Here is a 14,501-nt window from a genome sequence, read left to right on the forward strand (position 1 = left end):
GTCACAGGGTCTGTGCCACCTTCATGATCCAGTTTAGTTTCTTAAGTCTAGTTCTGTCCTTTGCCTCCCAACCCAGCCTTAATACATGGGAGGTGCTTAGTCTTACTGCAACTTGATATGTCATGTTTTGTTGATTCTCATGGGAGATATGCCCTTTCCTAAACAGAAATGGAGGGGGAGGAGATTGTGATGGGAACAGAGGGGGTGGGGTGGGGAGAGACTGGGAGGAGAAGAAGGAAGAGAAACTGATAATGCGATGGGAAATAAATACATTGATTTAAAAATTAAAAGAGAGGAAAAAGTAGATAAAAACAAAAACAAAACAAAACAAAAATTGAAGAATGCATACCCATTAGTCCAGGAAAATTAGCTGAGTCACTCCAGGGTGTCCTGCAGGGTATTTTCAGCCATATTTTGCCAGAGCAGTAAGTAAATATTGCTAATATCAAACATGTTTTGATTTATACAAATCAATAAACATCTCTGGAACCCCAAAACCAAAGAACACTTTCAGTTTTTTTTCTTCTTCCTGATTACCCCTTGTCCCTTCAATTTAAATGGGTTCTATCCAAATCAGTTCAAAAATGGGTGCTCAAGAGATTAATTTATTTTCTGTCGGAAATGAAGACCGTGTTCCAATATTGGTCTCTTGATGATGGGACAGGTGAATAAATTGGGCAGGAGTGACGTGGTAATGAACTGCTTGCAACCTTTTATTTTCTTTGTTTTATGAATGGCTCTATGAACTCAAACATTGCATCAGGTATGGGATGAGTAGTAGCAGCAGCCACAAGCATTCCTTGTTAATCCTACATTTGCCCTTCGTGTCTCTTGCTGTTGACTATCTGTAGGGGAAAGTGCTGGCTCTTATTAGCATCACTTTGAGCATCAGTGTGACTGCATTATGTAAAGGTGTTCTGCATCCTGGGGCGGGGAGAGAAGTGTCTTTTTGCTTTATTATCTTGACAGTTCAGAGAAACGTGAATTGAAATTGATGTGAGCAGAACAGCAGTGGCGTATCTGCTGATTACCTAGATAGAAAGAATATTGGCAGACACAAGGCCTGGCATGCATGTCCCCTTCAATCTGATTGTTCTGGCTAGCAGGAAGCTGAAATTCATCCAGCTCGAATTTCCCCATAGAATTGCAATGAAGGATGAGCGCTTAGAGATAAGTGAAAAGCAAGAGAATCCCTAAACGAATTGATAAGTAGCAAAGATGTTCATCATACGAGGTGGGTGTGACAGAGGTAGGATCCATGGGGGGTGGGTGTCTGCTCACATTGGGGTGATGGAGGAGAATGCCATTCCTTTGTACACTTCTGATACCAGTTACCTGCTATTCCTGCATGTGTGTACTCATGAAGCCATTTTAGCAAATGAAACCCATGCGGATTAAAAGTGTATGGGTGGGACTGTATGTCAAGTATACACACGGGGAGCTTTATGGAAAACAAAGACTAGGTTCCTGTTAAATTCAACCATTTCTTTCATCACGTTGCCACCTGGGTGCAAGTGCTGTGCTTTCAATTCTATCACTATGCGTGTGCATGTAATGAGATATGAAAGTGATGAAAGCCAAGAATTAGAGACAGAGTACTGTGGCTTAGTTAATGAAAAGCCCGAATTTTCTCATAGTGTGAGTTATCTATTTACATTCTCTCTGTTCAAGGAGGTGAAGAAATGTGGGCCAGGAAATTTGGTCATAAGCCAAACATCCCAGAAATTCATTTTAAGACAAAATTTAGTGGTAACTGTTGATATTTGAGGTATCGTAAACAAAGCGATATATAAACAACTTTCCATAATTCTTTGATTTGGCCCATAAATGAACTTTTGGGTGCCTACAGTAACTCTCTGCTTGTTAAGTAAATAGGGGAGAGTGCACAGGCATTTCACAGGTTACAGAGCAAACTTAGGACTTTTATCTAAGGGTTTGTGGATTTTCAACTTCACTGTACCATGTCTCCCTTGAAGAGTCCCTATCTTGTGTTTGATTGTGAATGTTCAATAGTGTAAAGATTGAAGCATAAGTTAAGTTTGTAGAAAGAGTCTTAGTCTTCCTAGATGTGGGAAAAAATCAGACAACAATAAGAAAGCAGTGATGAAAAGTCAATTGCTTCAGACCAGTGTCTAGATTTTTAGAACCAAGTCCAAAGTTACATACGAATCCAGACAATAATTACATATAGCTGCCAACTTTATCTTGTAGATGGAAGCATAGATGTATGGAAATCACTGAAGCAAATGTTCTAAAATTCCATTATTCCCACAAAACATGAACGCTTCAGTGACCATGTGGGTTGAGTAACACAAGAGAACATGTTTCTTTGTGATCCGTGCAGAAGAGATGTAGTGGGTGTGCCTGGCAACTGTGATTTCTGATGTGTTTGTGTATGAGTGATGAAAAGGAGCTGGACATCTTTGGACAATGCCACCTCTCCTTTGGGAAGGGAAATTAATTAATGATGATGAAGAGCACTTTGGTTTAATGGAAAATGATGGCTCAGGGTAGCTGAGTGCAAAGGAGTGAGCCTACTTGGCTGAAAAGTGCAGAATGCACAAACTGTGAGGCAGACCATGCACCAGCCAAGATATGCAGCAGGCAGGCTGTGTCTTCTGCACAGGATCTGCAATGCTTCTTTAGAAGAGAAAGCTCAAGCATCACGATAATGCTCATGCTTCTTAGGAAGCACTGCCTCTTAAAAGCCAAGGTCAGAGGCAGAGAACACGAACCCTGTCTCATCCAAGTCAGAGGTATTACAGAATTTATATATACTACTGTCTTTCTAGAAAAGTACTATTTGATGTGGTATTAGAAGAAAAATAATATTTAGCTGCAGGTGTAACTCCATGGTAGACTACTTGAAACGGCAGCAAAAAGTCCAATGTCCACTCATCAGTTGCAGGAGGTGAGGGGATGAGGAGAAAGAGAACCATTTAGACTTACTATACTTTTTAGGTCAATTGAGTACATTAATTATAGTGGCATACCTAACTCCTTCAGAACACGCATCTTTTCTGGCTAGGGTATTGTATTTAGAGGATGAAAATAGCCTACCCTCAAACACAAAGGAAAAATTACTATGTAAGTATTCTCTTTCTTGCCACAGTTCTTTCATCTACTTTCTTCAAATTTGACACTTAAGATTTGCAATTCAAGTCAGAGCATGTAGGTATAATGGTTTGCCCAGCAGCATCAGATGAAGAAATAAGAAAAAACACTCCATTCAGCACAAGTCTCCCAATATTACCTTCACTTGAAACACATGAAAAATTGACACAGGAGGGAAGTTGCTAGACAATGAACAAGAAAAAGGGAGATGTCTGATACCCTTCCTTTAAATCATCAAAGAATTGCCCAGCATCTAGCATATTTTAAATCTCTAAGACCATTTGATAGATAAAGGGACAGGTGCCTGAAATATTCAGATTATTAGATCTTCAGTGGTTAAAGGAATGAAGCACTTGCTCAGGAATTTACTGACTCACTACAGAGTAAAGGTACCAACCAGTGACTATGGATGGGTCCCTATAAACATAATGTTCCTGTCTGATATTTATCTCATAATACTCCAGAATGGCACAAAAATTTGCGTAACCAAGACAACCACGGGACTAAATATATGGGCTCCCTGGTTGGAGAGACTGATGGACAGTCCAGGTCTGTGACTGAATGGTACTGGGAAGATGATTTACCACATCTGAACATTTATTTATTCACCTACAATTTTTAATTTACAGAATACATGAAGTTGATTCATCTATTGAGGTTTGTATAAGGCCTCTCAAGCCTAGCATTTCTTGAGGACTCAAGAAATTTAAGTGAATTAATTGCCACAGACTTTGATTTGATTTTTTGGAGACAAGGGCAAAATATAGATATTTTTTGACTCAATTCTTGGTATTCCTTCTTCCTATGCCTTCTAGAGTTATTGTATCACCTAAGAGGGAACTTTTGTTTCCTATTTTGATAAAACAAAGCTAGGATTCCCTAATACAAAGGGACTGCACAATTAATCATTTAAAGGACCTTGCAGTTTATATTCTCTTTAAAGATCACGATGATAGAGGTCACTTTAACTTCTAAAAAAGAGTTTAAAGGCTACTAGAGAAACTTTTGGGCAGGTTATTACTTCATAGGTGAGTCCACAGCGCTGAAAGCAAGACACAGTATCATGTATATGAGAGACAAAATGAAGAGCACAGAAGTGCTGGGTGACGATGAAGACATTTTGGCTTAGGAGAGTTGTATTGAGCTTTCTCTGAGGAACAAACAATGAGAAATGCCTTAGTACACGGTCTGTGAGGATCCGGGGTGGCCAGCGTGTACAAAAGCGAGGAGAGAAAAGGAATCCAGCCGTTTGAAGATAAGAAGTATGCTGCTCAGCTTGAGGTTTGAGCTGTAGCATTTCACATTTAAATTCTAGTCAAAATGGTGTCTTGGCTTGAGCTGTTAAATGGCAATAAATAACTTTGAATTATTTCTGGGACATCTGGAATCAAATTCCCCCATATGAGAAGCAAGGAGAGGAAAGAAGCTTCCAGCACAGTCAACATTCTCGGAGATGATTATGCCGAATGCAATAGGCATGAAATTTAACAGGTCTGTTTCCAGAAGAAGATGCACTCCCAGTATAAAGATGTATTACTGAATATTTATTGGTAATTCTGTGTCTGTGTGAAGCTGTGACTTCCACTGGATGTTTGTTTCTGTGTCTCCTGCCATTCCTCCACTCCACTCCATCTGAGGTATACAGATAGTATGAGTATAGAGAAAGGGAATGTAACAATGGAAACACACTATCATCCCCAATAGAATCCCACCTCTCTCCTCTCTCTCTCTCTCCCTCTCTCTCTCTCTCTCTCTCCCTCTCTCTCTCTCTCTCTCTCTCTCTCTCTCTCTCTCTCTTTTTCTCTCTCTCTCACAAACACATGTGCACTAGCTCACATACTCAAATAAATGTGCACACCTGGAGCCCCACACGGTTCCATACTTTGTGCACTAACTCTGCCCCTTTGATAAGAACTGTGGATAGACAAAGTGAGATATTATGAAACCTTGCTTTAAAATGTTGGAATATGGAGCCTCATTCAGTACGAAACCTAGAAAAATGCATCCACCAAGCTCACAGGGAGCAGGAAAAGACACAGTTGACCATCTTTGCTGGCCAGGCTAAAGAAGCAAAACAATTAAAAAGAAAACAGCCATTCAAAAAGATAAAGTGCCTTGGTTACAAGAGAAAAAATAAGTTGGCTCTCTCCTGCTTTTCTTCCTGTTGACACACATTCCCTCCTCTTTGCCAAGTTTTTATTCCTCAAGATAAACCTGAAGGCCACACTTTCAGAGATGAATAACACAGCCCAGCTCACTGCTCAAGTGGCATTTGATAATGCCAAGCAGTCAGGGGCCAATAAAGTCACCACTTCTACAAATCAAGCGAACCAGCTCCTAAACACATAGCCTCCCACTCGGTGACTCTTGTCAAAGAAGGAGAGGGGGCAGGAGGGGAAGCAGAGCATGAAGTGACTGCAATAGGTAATATGTTTTTTATTCCATTTTCTCTCATTTTTGTAAGCCTAAAGAGGAATGAATGACTAAGTTGTTTTTCATTTCTGGCTAGATACTGGTTGAGAGGGAAGACCAGCAGGGCTTTGTGAAAATTCCGTTTTATGCAATTTAATTCTTAAAGAACTGGCAGCATGGTCATATTTAAGTATGTAACAGTCTTTTGAACATATGCAAAACTAATATGGGGTTTCCTGGGAAGCAGTCCTTATGGAGCTGTTATAGCGAATAACTAAATATCATCGGTAATTAACACTGAGTTGTTGGGAAGTCGAGTGCTCCTGGAGTTTATGCCTTCCACATTTGTGGAGAATCAACAATGCACCAGAAATTGTTCTGGCTGTTGATGGCCCAGAATGCGACTTGTTTTCCTAAGTAGTTCAAAGTGTTCCTCTCAACAACTCGTTTACACCATTTATTTGTTAAACAATCTTGTTCCAAAAAAGTACAGCTTTGGCTTATCTCTAAATTATCCCAGATGCCAAATCCACAGGTATAGACTAATGAGATCTTCCTGTGTCAAAAACAAAATCGAAATGCCTGTCTACTGTGGGTTGAGACCCAGCCTTTTAGAACTGACAAATGCTGAACTATCTGCTGAAAGAATTTTGGAAGTCAGACAGATTTAAATATGAAACTCCATTCTCTATGATCGAAAACAATTAGAAGGTGTCAACACCTCAGTTTCCTTCTGCAGAGACTTGGGATGAATGCTATTACACAGGTTTGTAGCAATCCTTGGAAAGCATCTATGGAAAGCAATGAGCATACAGCTCTATATTAACAAGGGCAGGCAAAATGACAACCTTTGTTTATTTCTTCTGCTTAAAATTAATCACATCACAATATAAAGGGGCTAAGCTAAGTTAAATTAGTTCGAAGTTCCCTTTAAGTATTTTTTTTATTGCCTGTGCGGATTACATCAAGCCCCAATGGCAGTCTAAGTCTCCATTTCCTCGTCCTGAAAATGTGGTATTGACTCCTCTACCACATGGTAATGTTGGGCATTGAATGAATGAATGTTTGTACACATGGGATGTATCATTCAACACATTTGCACCTTTCCCTCACTGACCTCCAGTTTCCCTGGGTTGTAATCATTTCATAGGGGCTAAGGTGTGTTTCACAAAACTCTAAAATTCCTGGAAAGATAATCTACAAGTGATGATCTTTGACTGCACAATTTCAATAGCCTGCTAATTCTTTGCCTTAGCATGTAGAAAGAGGAATCATTTCCACAGTTAATTGTTAGAAACATTTATTTATTATTTTATTTTAAGTGTATGAGTGCTTTGCCTCCATGTATGTCTGTGTATCAAGTACCTGGTCTCCATGGATTCTAGACGAGGGCATCAGCACCTCTGGAATTAGAGTTGCTGATGGTTGTGAGCTGCCATGTGGGTCCCAGGAACCAAACCATGGTCCTCCAGGAGAGAAAATGGTACTCTTATTTGCTGAACCATTTCTCAAACTCTTATAGCAAATTATTTTGATAAGAACATCTCCATACTGCAGGAATGGTTATTTGATAAAAAAGCAGTTACTTTTTAAAATTTAATTTCTTTCTCTAATGTCCAGTACATTAACAGGGAAAACTTTTTTTTGAGGCAGGGTTTCTCTGTTGCTTTGGAGGGTATCCTGAAACTCACTCTTGTAGACCAGGCTGGTCTCGAACTCAGAAGAGATTCCCCTGCCTCTGCCTCCCGAGTGCTGGGATTAAGGTGTGTGCCACTAACACCCAGCTAACAAGGAGAATTCTTACATTAAAATAATAATAATTATTATATGAGTTTTTTGCTGGAAAGTGGTGGCATATGCCTTTAATCCCAGCACTCAAGAGGCAGATGCAGGAGATCTCTGTGAGTTTGAGGCCAAGCCAGGTCTACAAAGTGAATCCCAGGACAGCCAGGACTCTAACACAGAGAAATCTTGTCTTGGAGGAGAGGAATAGTCTTTCAACTGACCTCTTTCAATTGCATAGGGCTGAAAATACCTGAATAATTTATATACTCATTATAACCATGCACTCTGAGACTAGTGTTTGGGGTTAAAATCCCAGGTTGAAGCTTATTGTGTCATTGACAGTGTAACTTGGGAGGTACCTGAGATATTTCTCACATGTGAAACATAATTAGCAAGTATTTTTCAAGTGGAATATTACAAAGATTAAATGAGAGATTATATATATATATATATATATATATATATATATAAACCCAGCATGATGATATCTAGCCTAAAATAAGTGTTGCTCCTATTTGCATATTGCTTGTCAAGTAACAGACTTGAAAATACTGGGCTTTGTCTCTTGGAGACTGATGGCTACATCCAACCTACCATCAGACGATAAATCTCTGAAAGTCACAGAATACAGAAAGGACCACAGATTCAGTTTTACATTTCATGGATTTGACAAATATGCTATGACATACATATATCAATATGTGATCAGAACATGCATTTAGAATCCCCTGTGTTCTACCTATTCATTCCTCCCTCAGAGTTAGACCCGGGCAACCACTGATATCTTTTGTAGACCCATAGCTTTTCACTTACAGGATCTCATGCAGTTGCTATCCTTCACTTAATAGTATGTGTTTGGGACCTCCACCCCTTTTGTTATGTTATGGCTTGATGGTGCATTTTAGTATTAAATAATATTCCATTGTTTGTCCATGCCACTATATATTTTTCTTTCCTCCTCATAATTAACATATTGATCATTTCTAATTTTTGGTGATTGAATAAAGCTATTGTAAACATCAGTACAGCAAAACAAAGAAAAGGATGATGAACCTCTATCATGCTTGTGTTATGACTCACACACAGCAGGGGGCGCAAGGCTATTGGTTCTGTCAAGCAGACATGAGAGGTGTATCCAAGCATTTACACGTATCCTGTCTTTCCTCTAAGTTAAAATTTTGAGTAGTCACTTGTTATTTTAATGTAAAAAAAAATTTCTCAAATTGATGTATTTTTCAGCCATGTCAATTTTTCCCAGGTAGCAGGGATAAAGGGAATGTTCTTGGCTAACAAGAAGATTGACAACCAAGTGAAGACTTTCATCACTTACAACAAAGGTAGAGACTGGCGTTTGCTGCAGGCTCCAGATGCAGATCTAAGGGGGGACCCTGTGCACTGTTTACTGGTAAGTCCTGCATGGTGGAGCAACTTGCCCCACACGGTGAAGGTCTGGAGTTGGTGTCTAACAAGATGCTAAAGATAGTTTTGGGACATCTGTTCAGCTGATGAAAAAGCTGGGCAGAATCCGAAGAAAGGAATGGTTAGGTCTATCATTTGTTATGATCAAAGAGAGGGGAACATGTCTCAGACCCTTGCTCCACAAAAGATTTCCTGTTTCTAGCCTGATAGTTTCTGTGGGTTTTGTTTGTTTGTTTGTTTGTTTTGGTGTTTTGGGTGGTGTTGGTGTTGGGATTTTCTGTTTTGTTTTTGTGCTAAATTGTTTCTCTACCACTGAGCTGTATCCTAACCCCTCCCTCTTAGCTTCAGACAAGTAACTCCAGTTTGAGGGAAATACAGTGCTTTTCTTCTCCGGTGAGGCTGTTTCCTGAGCTTTCTTATAAGTCAATATAATCAGCAGTTATGGAACTACTGTTACATACATTTATCTGTAGAATTTGTGAAGTGAATACAGACTATCTGACTGTATCTTTATGCAGACACATTTCATCTATTTTTGAAGGAAGTTTATGATTCAACAAAGGGGTAAGAATGATTCATTTATGTACCCGTTTGATTCCTCTATATATTCTGTTCAGTTTACCTGCTTTAGTGTATAATGCCTGGACTGGCAAATAGTCTGTGACATGTAGGCAAAATGTAGCCTAGCCCTTGTTTGCCTCGTAATGCTTTATGGGAACTCAGTCACACTTACACGGTTATTTCTTATCCACAGCTGTTTTCACTTTACAAAGGGAGAATCAGTAGCCATGTATATTCAAAGCAAACCTAAGATATTTATTTTATTACCCTTGGAAGGAAAGTTTGCATATCCACATCCCTGCTTTACTTCATGGCTTTCTTTCAGAGTCCTTTCTTTATCACATATGTCAGCAGGGAATTATTTATATATTAAATGATAGAATGGTATCCAAAGATGGAGAATTCTATCAAAGCATTTTCAGCTTACTTGACTGAGACTATATTTATAAACAAAACATTTCTTATTTTCATGATATTGGCTAAGATGATCATGCCATTCTCAGCACACCAATGGATACCTAGTGAATATGTTCTGTAAAACAGCTCAGAGGTTATGTTTAAGGTCGTATAAAGGAGGTATCAGTGTGGGGAAGATGGCTTACTTCTATAGTAAGGCCTTGAGATGTGCATATTTGTGTATGCATATCTATCTAAATCTATCTCCTCTGTATGTGCATTTGCTGTTGACCACACTCTTCATAACTCTGGCATTGATGTCGTTTGCACTCTGTTTCATTTTATCCCACAATTCTGGGGCAGTCACTTCTCAGGTTCATCTCACATAGCAGTAGGTGGATCAACATCTCTTTCAAAAGGCTGCCAGCAGCTATAGCTTGACCTTATTAGTTGTAGAAGACATTTGAATTGTTAGTGCACATCAGGAAAGCAGTCTTAAATTTCAACTCCCACTCAGGCTCCTTTGTTATTACTGACAGCTTACAAGGAGAAAAATATCCATTTGTAATAGAGAATTCACAGATCTGGTGATAGACTAAGTAAATGTTAACATATTTATTGAGTATTTATATCAGTCAAGGTGTGGGTCAGTGCCATTAAAATACATCAGCTCCTACACAACTATTCTAGGTTATGGACCTATGATGTTCAAAGGTAGTAACAGCTTAATAACTTCTTCCACACTTACAACATAGCTTGAAGATCAATGCCTATGAGAAGGGCTATTAACCATTTCACCTAAACAGGCTTGTGTCTCCTTTGTGGCATCATAAAGGGTCTATGGAAAGTGTATCTTCTTAGCAAGACACCAATCAAGGCACCCTTTCTCCCACCCCAACCAAGAGTTGTGAAGCTGTATTATTACACCTTCAAAATGGATATCCAGTGTTACCCCCTTCCCCAACACTATAGGATTATGCTAATCCAAGCATAATATTACTTGGTGCTTAGTGATAGACAGCTATTCACCATACTCTCCCCTCATTTCTACCTGACAACCCATCATTCACGCAGTAGCCCATTTAAAAAATCAATTCTTTTGAGGTAAAGGCACCTAAAACTCATCAGTGATTTTGGACAAATGTGTGTTCCATGTAATGTCCATCACCTTCAAAATTTTATTTGTGTTATTCTGAAGTTAGAAGCACACTTCTGGCATTAGAGGACTATGGCCTCTCTTTCATTTTGTCATAAATGGATTTCTCATTTATCCATTTTTATCAAATGGTGTCATAGGAAAGTTTAAATGTGCATCACTTACTTAAGCTTTCTAATGACACCTCTAGTTCAAGTACAATAAATCAAACACTTTATCAAAGCCTATATGGTCCCCTGTGATCTGGCATCTGTCTGCTCCTTCTGCTTAGAACCTACTCTTTCCTTCCATTCTTCTTCACCCTCAAGCCATTATGGAAAGGAAAGAGTTCACTTCTTTTCACGTTATGAACTTACTGTGTTCATGTATGTCTTACAGTGGGATTTCCTATTATTTCTTTTAAAGCATCCCACTTTCAAAACAGGCCTTTTCTTTCTATTCAGATCCTTGCTTCTTAGGTGTGTTTCATGAGTATCCATTGATGTCATATCTGTTTATTTTCTCCTTTTTCTTTCTTTCTTTCCTTTTTTCTTTCTTTCTTTCTTCCTTTCTTTCTTTTTGTTTGATGAATCAGTAAATTTATTGGGATTAAGTAAGTACAGGAGCATGAGTATGGAATTATTCATAGTCTAAGAACATGTTCTTTCAAAGGCAGGAACATCACTGAAAAGCCCACCCAGCCTGGGTACCAGCCCACCAATGCTACACCCTTGAGGCTCCCTTCCCAACTTGAAGGCAGCTATACTGAAAGGACTCCTCTCCCCCAGCAATGGTTCACTTCTTAGATAACCTTGGAGGGGGCCTTTGTGGATCTTGGAACTTTATAATCATCCTGAGTCTTGTAAATTTGTGAACTTCCTGAACTTTGTATGTTTGCTAGCTATCTGAGGCTTATAAGCCACTCTTCCCTTTCCAACAGGAAATAACTACAGCAATCATCACTTAGTATCTACAGCTTGGCTATTCATAAGTCTCTATGGTAAACACTGCTCATTGCAAAGACAATTTCTTCCCTGGCCAAGGCTGGAAAAAAGAGTAATGTATGGGCATAGGGAGAGATGTCTAGAAAGAAATGGGACTGTCACATTATATCTGTTTAACAAAAATAAACAGATAATATAAAGGCTTATGACCTCCCAAACTTTTTCCTGGATTTCAACCTAAAGAAAAACATGCCTATGAAAGTATAAGAAACTTATAGAACACCAAATAGACTTGGCCACAAAAAAATTCCCTCACTACATAATAATCAAAACACAAACATACAGAATAAAAAAAGAATAATAAGAGCAGCAAAGGAAAAAAAGTCAAATAAACATATAAAGGCAGATTTTTCAGAATTATTTTCTCCCTATTCTTTATAATTTTTCTATGTAAAATCAGCACATTTGGATGCTGACTTTCTTTCCGATCATCCTCATTAAACATATACTCCAAGAAGACTGTGACCATCTTTATGACAATCCAAAAATTTGCGTTGAGTCCTATAAATTTTCTTCATGAAAGATTCAACAGACATGTTATATCTGTGTGTTTTGTGGTAGATGGAGTCACTCCATTGAAAGGTGTTTGAATTTTAGATTTGATTGTAGCAAAACCTGTGCATTTTCTGTCAGTTATACTGAAGGGTTTGCTGGAATATCCTCCTTCTGAACTCATTAATAGAATCAAGAGATGCATTGGAATTAAGGACACATGAATGATTGGGATGTAGACGGACAGATGACGGGATGCAAGAATCTTCATACCTTCCTCCTCTATTAATCCTATTGCTCAAAGTAGTTCAACAAAAGCTTTAAAAACCAGGAAATAGTAAAGAGGGAAAACCGACAAAGGCACTAGGGAAGAGAGGCCAAAATCACTTTACAAAATCATGCTGCCAAAGGCACAAAATAGGAGAGAAAAATCTTTGAACTACAGGACACCTAGACTGAAAAAAAAATCAAGAAAGGAATTGTCTAAGTCTTGGGAAGCAGTGACAGAGAGGAGGTAAAAAGTGATTTTAGATTGGGAGTACTTGGAAAGTGATGGTGTCACTGAAAGCAGAGACCAGTGATTAGAAAAGAGATTTTCCAGCAGGCCTGTTACAAACGTGGAACAAGTCCCGAATTACAGTCCCAAATGGAATGTCCCTGGTAAGATGTATTCTATAGAATAAGACATCCAGAGTAATTTGTGGCTGTATTTTTAGGACTTTCAGACTGATTACCTGGAGGCACAGCTGGGATTTCTTTCTTCTGAAGACTGCATTGTACAATTAGATAGGGTATTGCAGGTCATGGTCCACCTTTCCCCAAAGCCTCAGAATCAGGCTTCCAAGAGGCAATATGTGAGCACACCTGAGCCAGTGGCAAATACTTGGGCCTCTGAGGAAAAGCACAGGGTTTTATGGAGAGAGACCTTGACTTCTTTGTAGATTCATTACACTTAAAAAAAACTGGAGCTGAGTAGGGAGCATATGTGACATTCTGTAGACTCTAAGACTCTAAATATTTTGCTGAACTGAAGTGGTACTGGATGCCACATAGGCAAACAACTCATCTGAGAGCATTCCTCTTCTTTGTGACCGAATCTTTACTGAATGCAGTGTGGATTATTTGCCATAATTTGGAATAAGAGATGTAAAAAAAATCATGTATGCTTGAGGAAGTATTGGACAGAGCTATTTGGGGATTTAGTGGTATCTTGTTCTCCTAAAAGCTCTGACATGTAGTATACCTTTCATATTAGTAGCTATGGGGATGAGTTGACATGAGTATAATATGTAAAGACCTTTATTACAGAGGATGGAGAGAAAAGAGTAGACTTCAGGACTAGTTCTATATAAAATCATTCCTAATAGTTCCTTAAGTTCCTATACTTATTGGGGGAGTGTCTTTTAGTGCCAGGTGATTCCCCACTGTACTTGATAAAACACAGAACATAAGTAATAAACCACTGAAAAACACTATGCTAAGTATGGTAAACAACAACCAAAAGACAAATATGGTGTGTGACTTAACTATGAGGTATAAGTAGTGGTGCTCTCAGTCTCAAAGAGCAAAATGTCTCATAACAGAGGGTGCGGAGTTCTATAAAGGGGAAGACGGTAGTCAAAGGATGCCTAAACAGGGGCCACAACTGAGCCTGTCTCAGACAGCCAACCAATAAAAACAAAAAAGAAATAAACAAAAAGATGGGAGGGCACAGTAGTTTAGCTAGACAGGAGGACTGAATGATAAGTAAATAAGATGAAGAAACTATGTTTTGATTTAGTCCCACTGCAGGGTATTTATGGGATACGTATGCTGGTGAAAATAGTTGTGATGGGTAAAAGAAAATACCAGTCATCAATCTCATTATCAGGGCTGGTATTTTCTTTTACCCAACAAAACTATTTTCACCAGCATATGTTTCCCATAAATATCCTGCAGTGGGACTAAATGCCTGCTCGCCTTCACCCAGCAGCTGGTAGACGTGGAAGAAGATAACCACAGCCAAACACTGAACCAAACGGGAATCCAGTTGCAGAGAAGGAGGAGTGATGAGCAAAGGGGTCAAGACCAGGCTGCTGAAACCCTCAGAAACAGCTGACCTGAACAAGGGGGAGCTCTTGGTCTCCAGACTGATAGCTGGGAAACCAGCATGGGACTGATTCAGACCCCATGAATGTGGGTGT

At 39.1% G+C, this 14,501-nt stretch overlaps 1 protein-coding gene across 4 annotated transcripts in view; it reads left to right on the top strand.

The window, feature by feature from the left end:
- Window positions 1–14,501, top strand: part of Sorcs1 (sortilin related VPS10 domain containing receptor 1) — a 513,824-nt gene that overhangs the window by 404,794 nt on the left and 94,529 nt on the right. For all 4 annotated transcript variants that reach the window (XM_027407047.2, XM_035441778.1, XM_027407045.2 and 1 more), the window contains exon 10: window positions 8,570–8,716. In XM_027407047.2, coding sequence (XP_027262848.1) covers window positions 8,570–8,716 — 147 coding nt within the window. The remainder of the gene's footprint in view (window positions 1–8,569; window positions 8,717–14,501) is intronic.

The sequence above is a fragment of the Cricetulus griseus genome, chromosome 3, assembly GCF_003668045.3.
Source record: "Cricetulus griseus strain 17A/GY chromosome 3, alternate assembly CriGri-PICRH-1.0, whole genome shotgun sequence".
In the NCBI taxonomy this organism is placed as follows: Eukaryota; Metazoa; Chordata; class Mammalia; order Rodentia; family Cricetidae; genus Cricetulus; species Cricetulus griseus.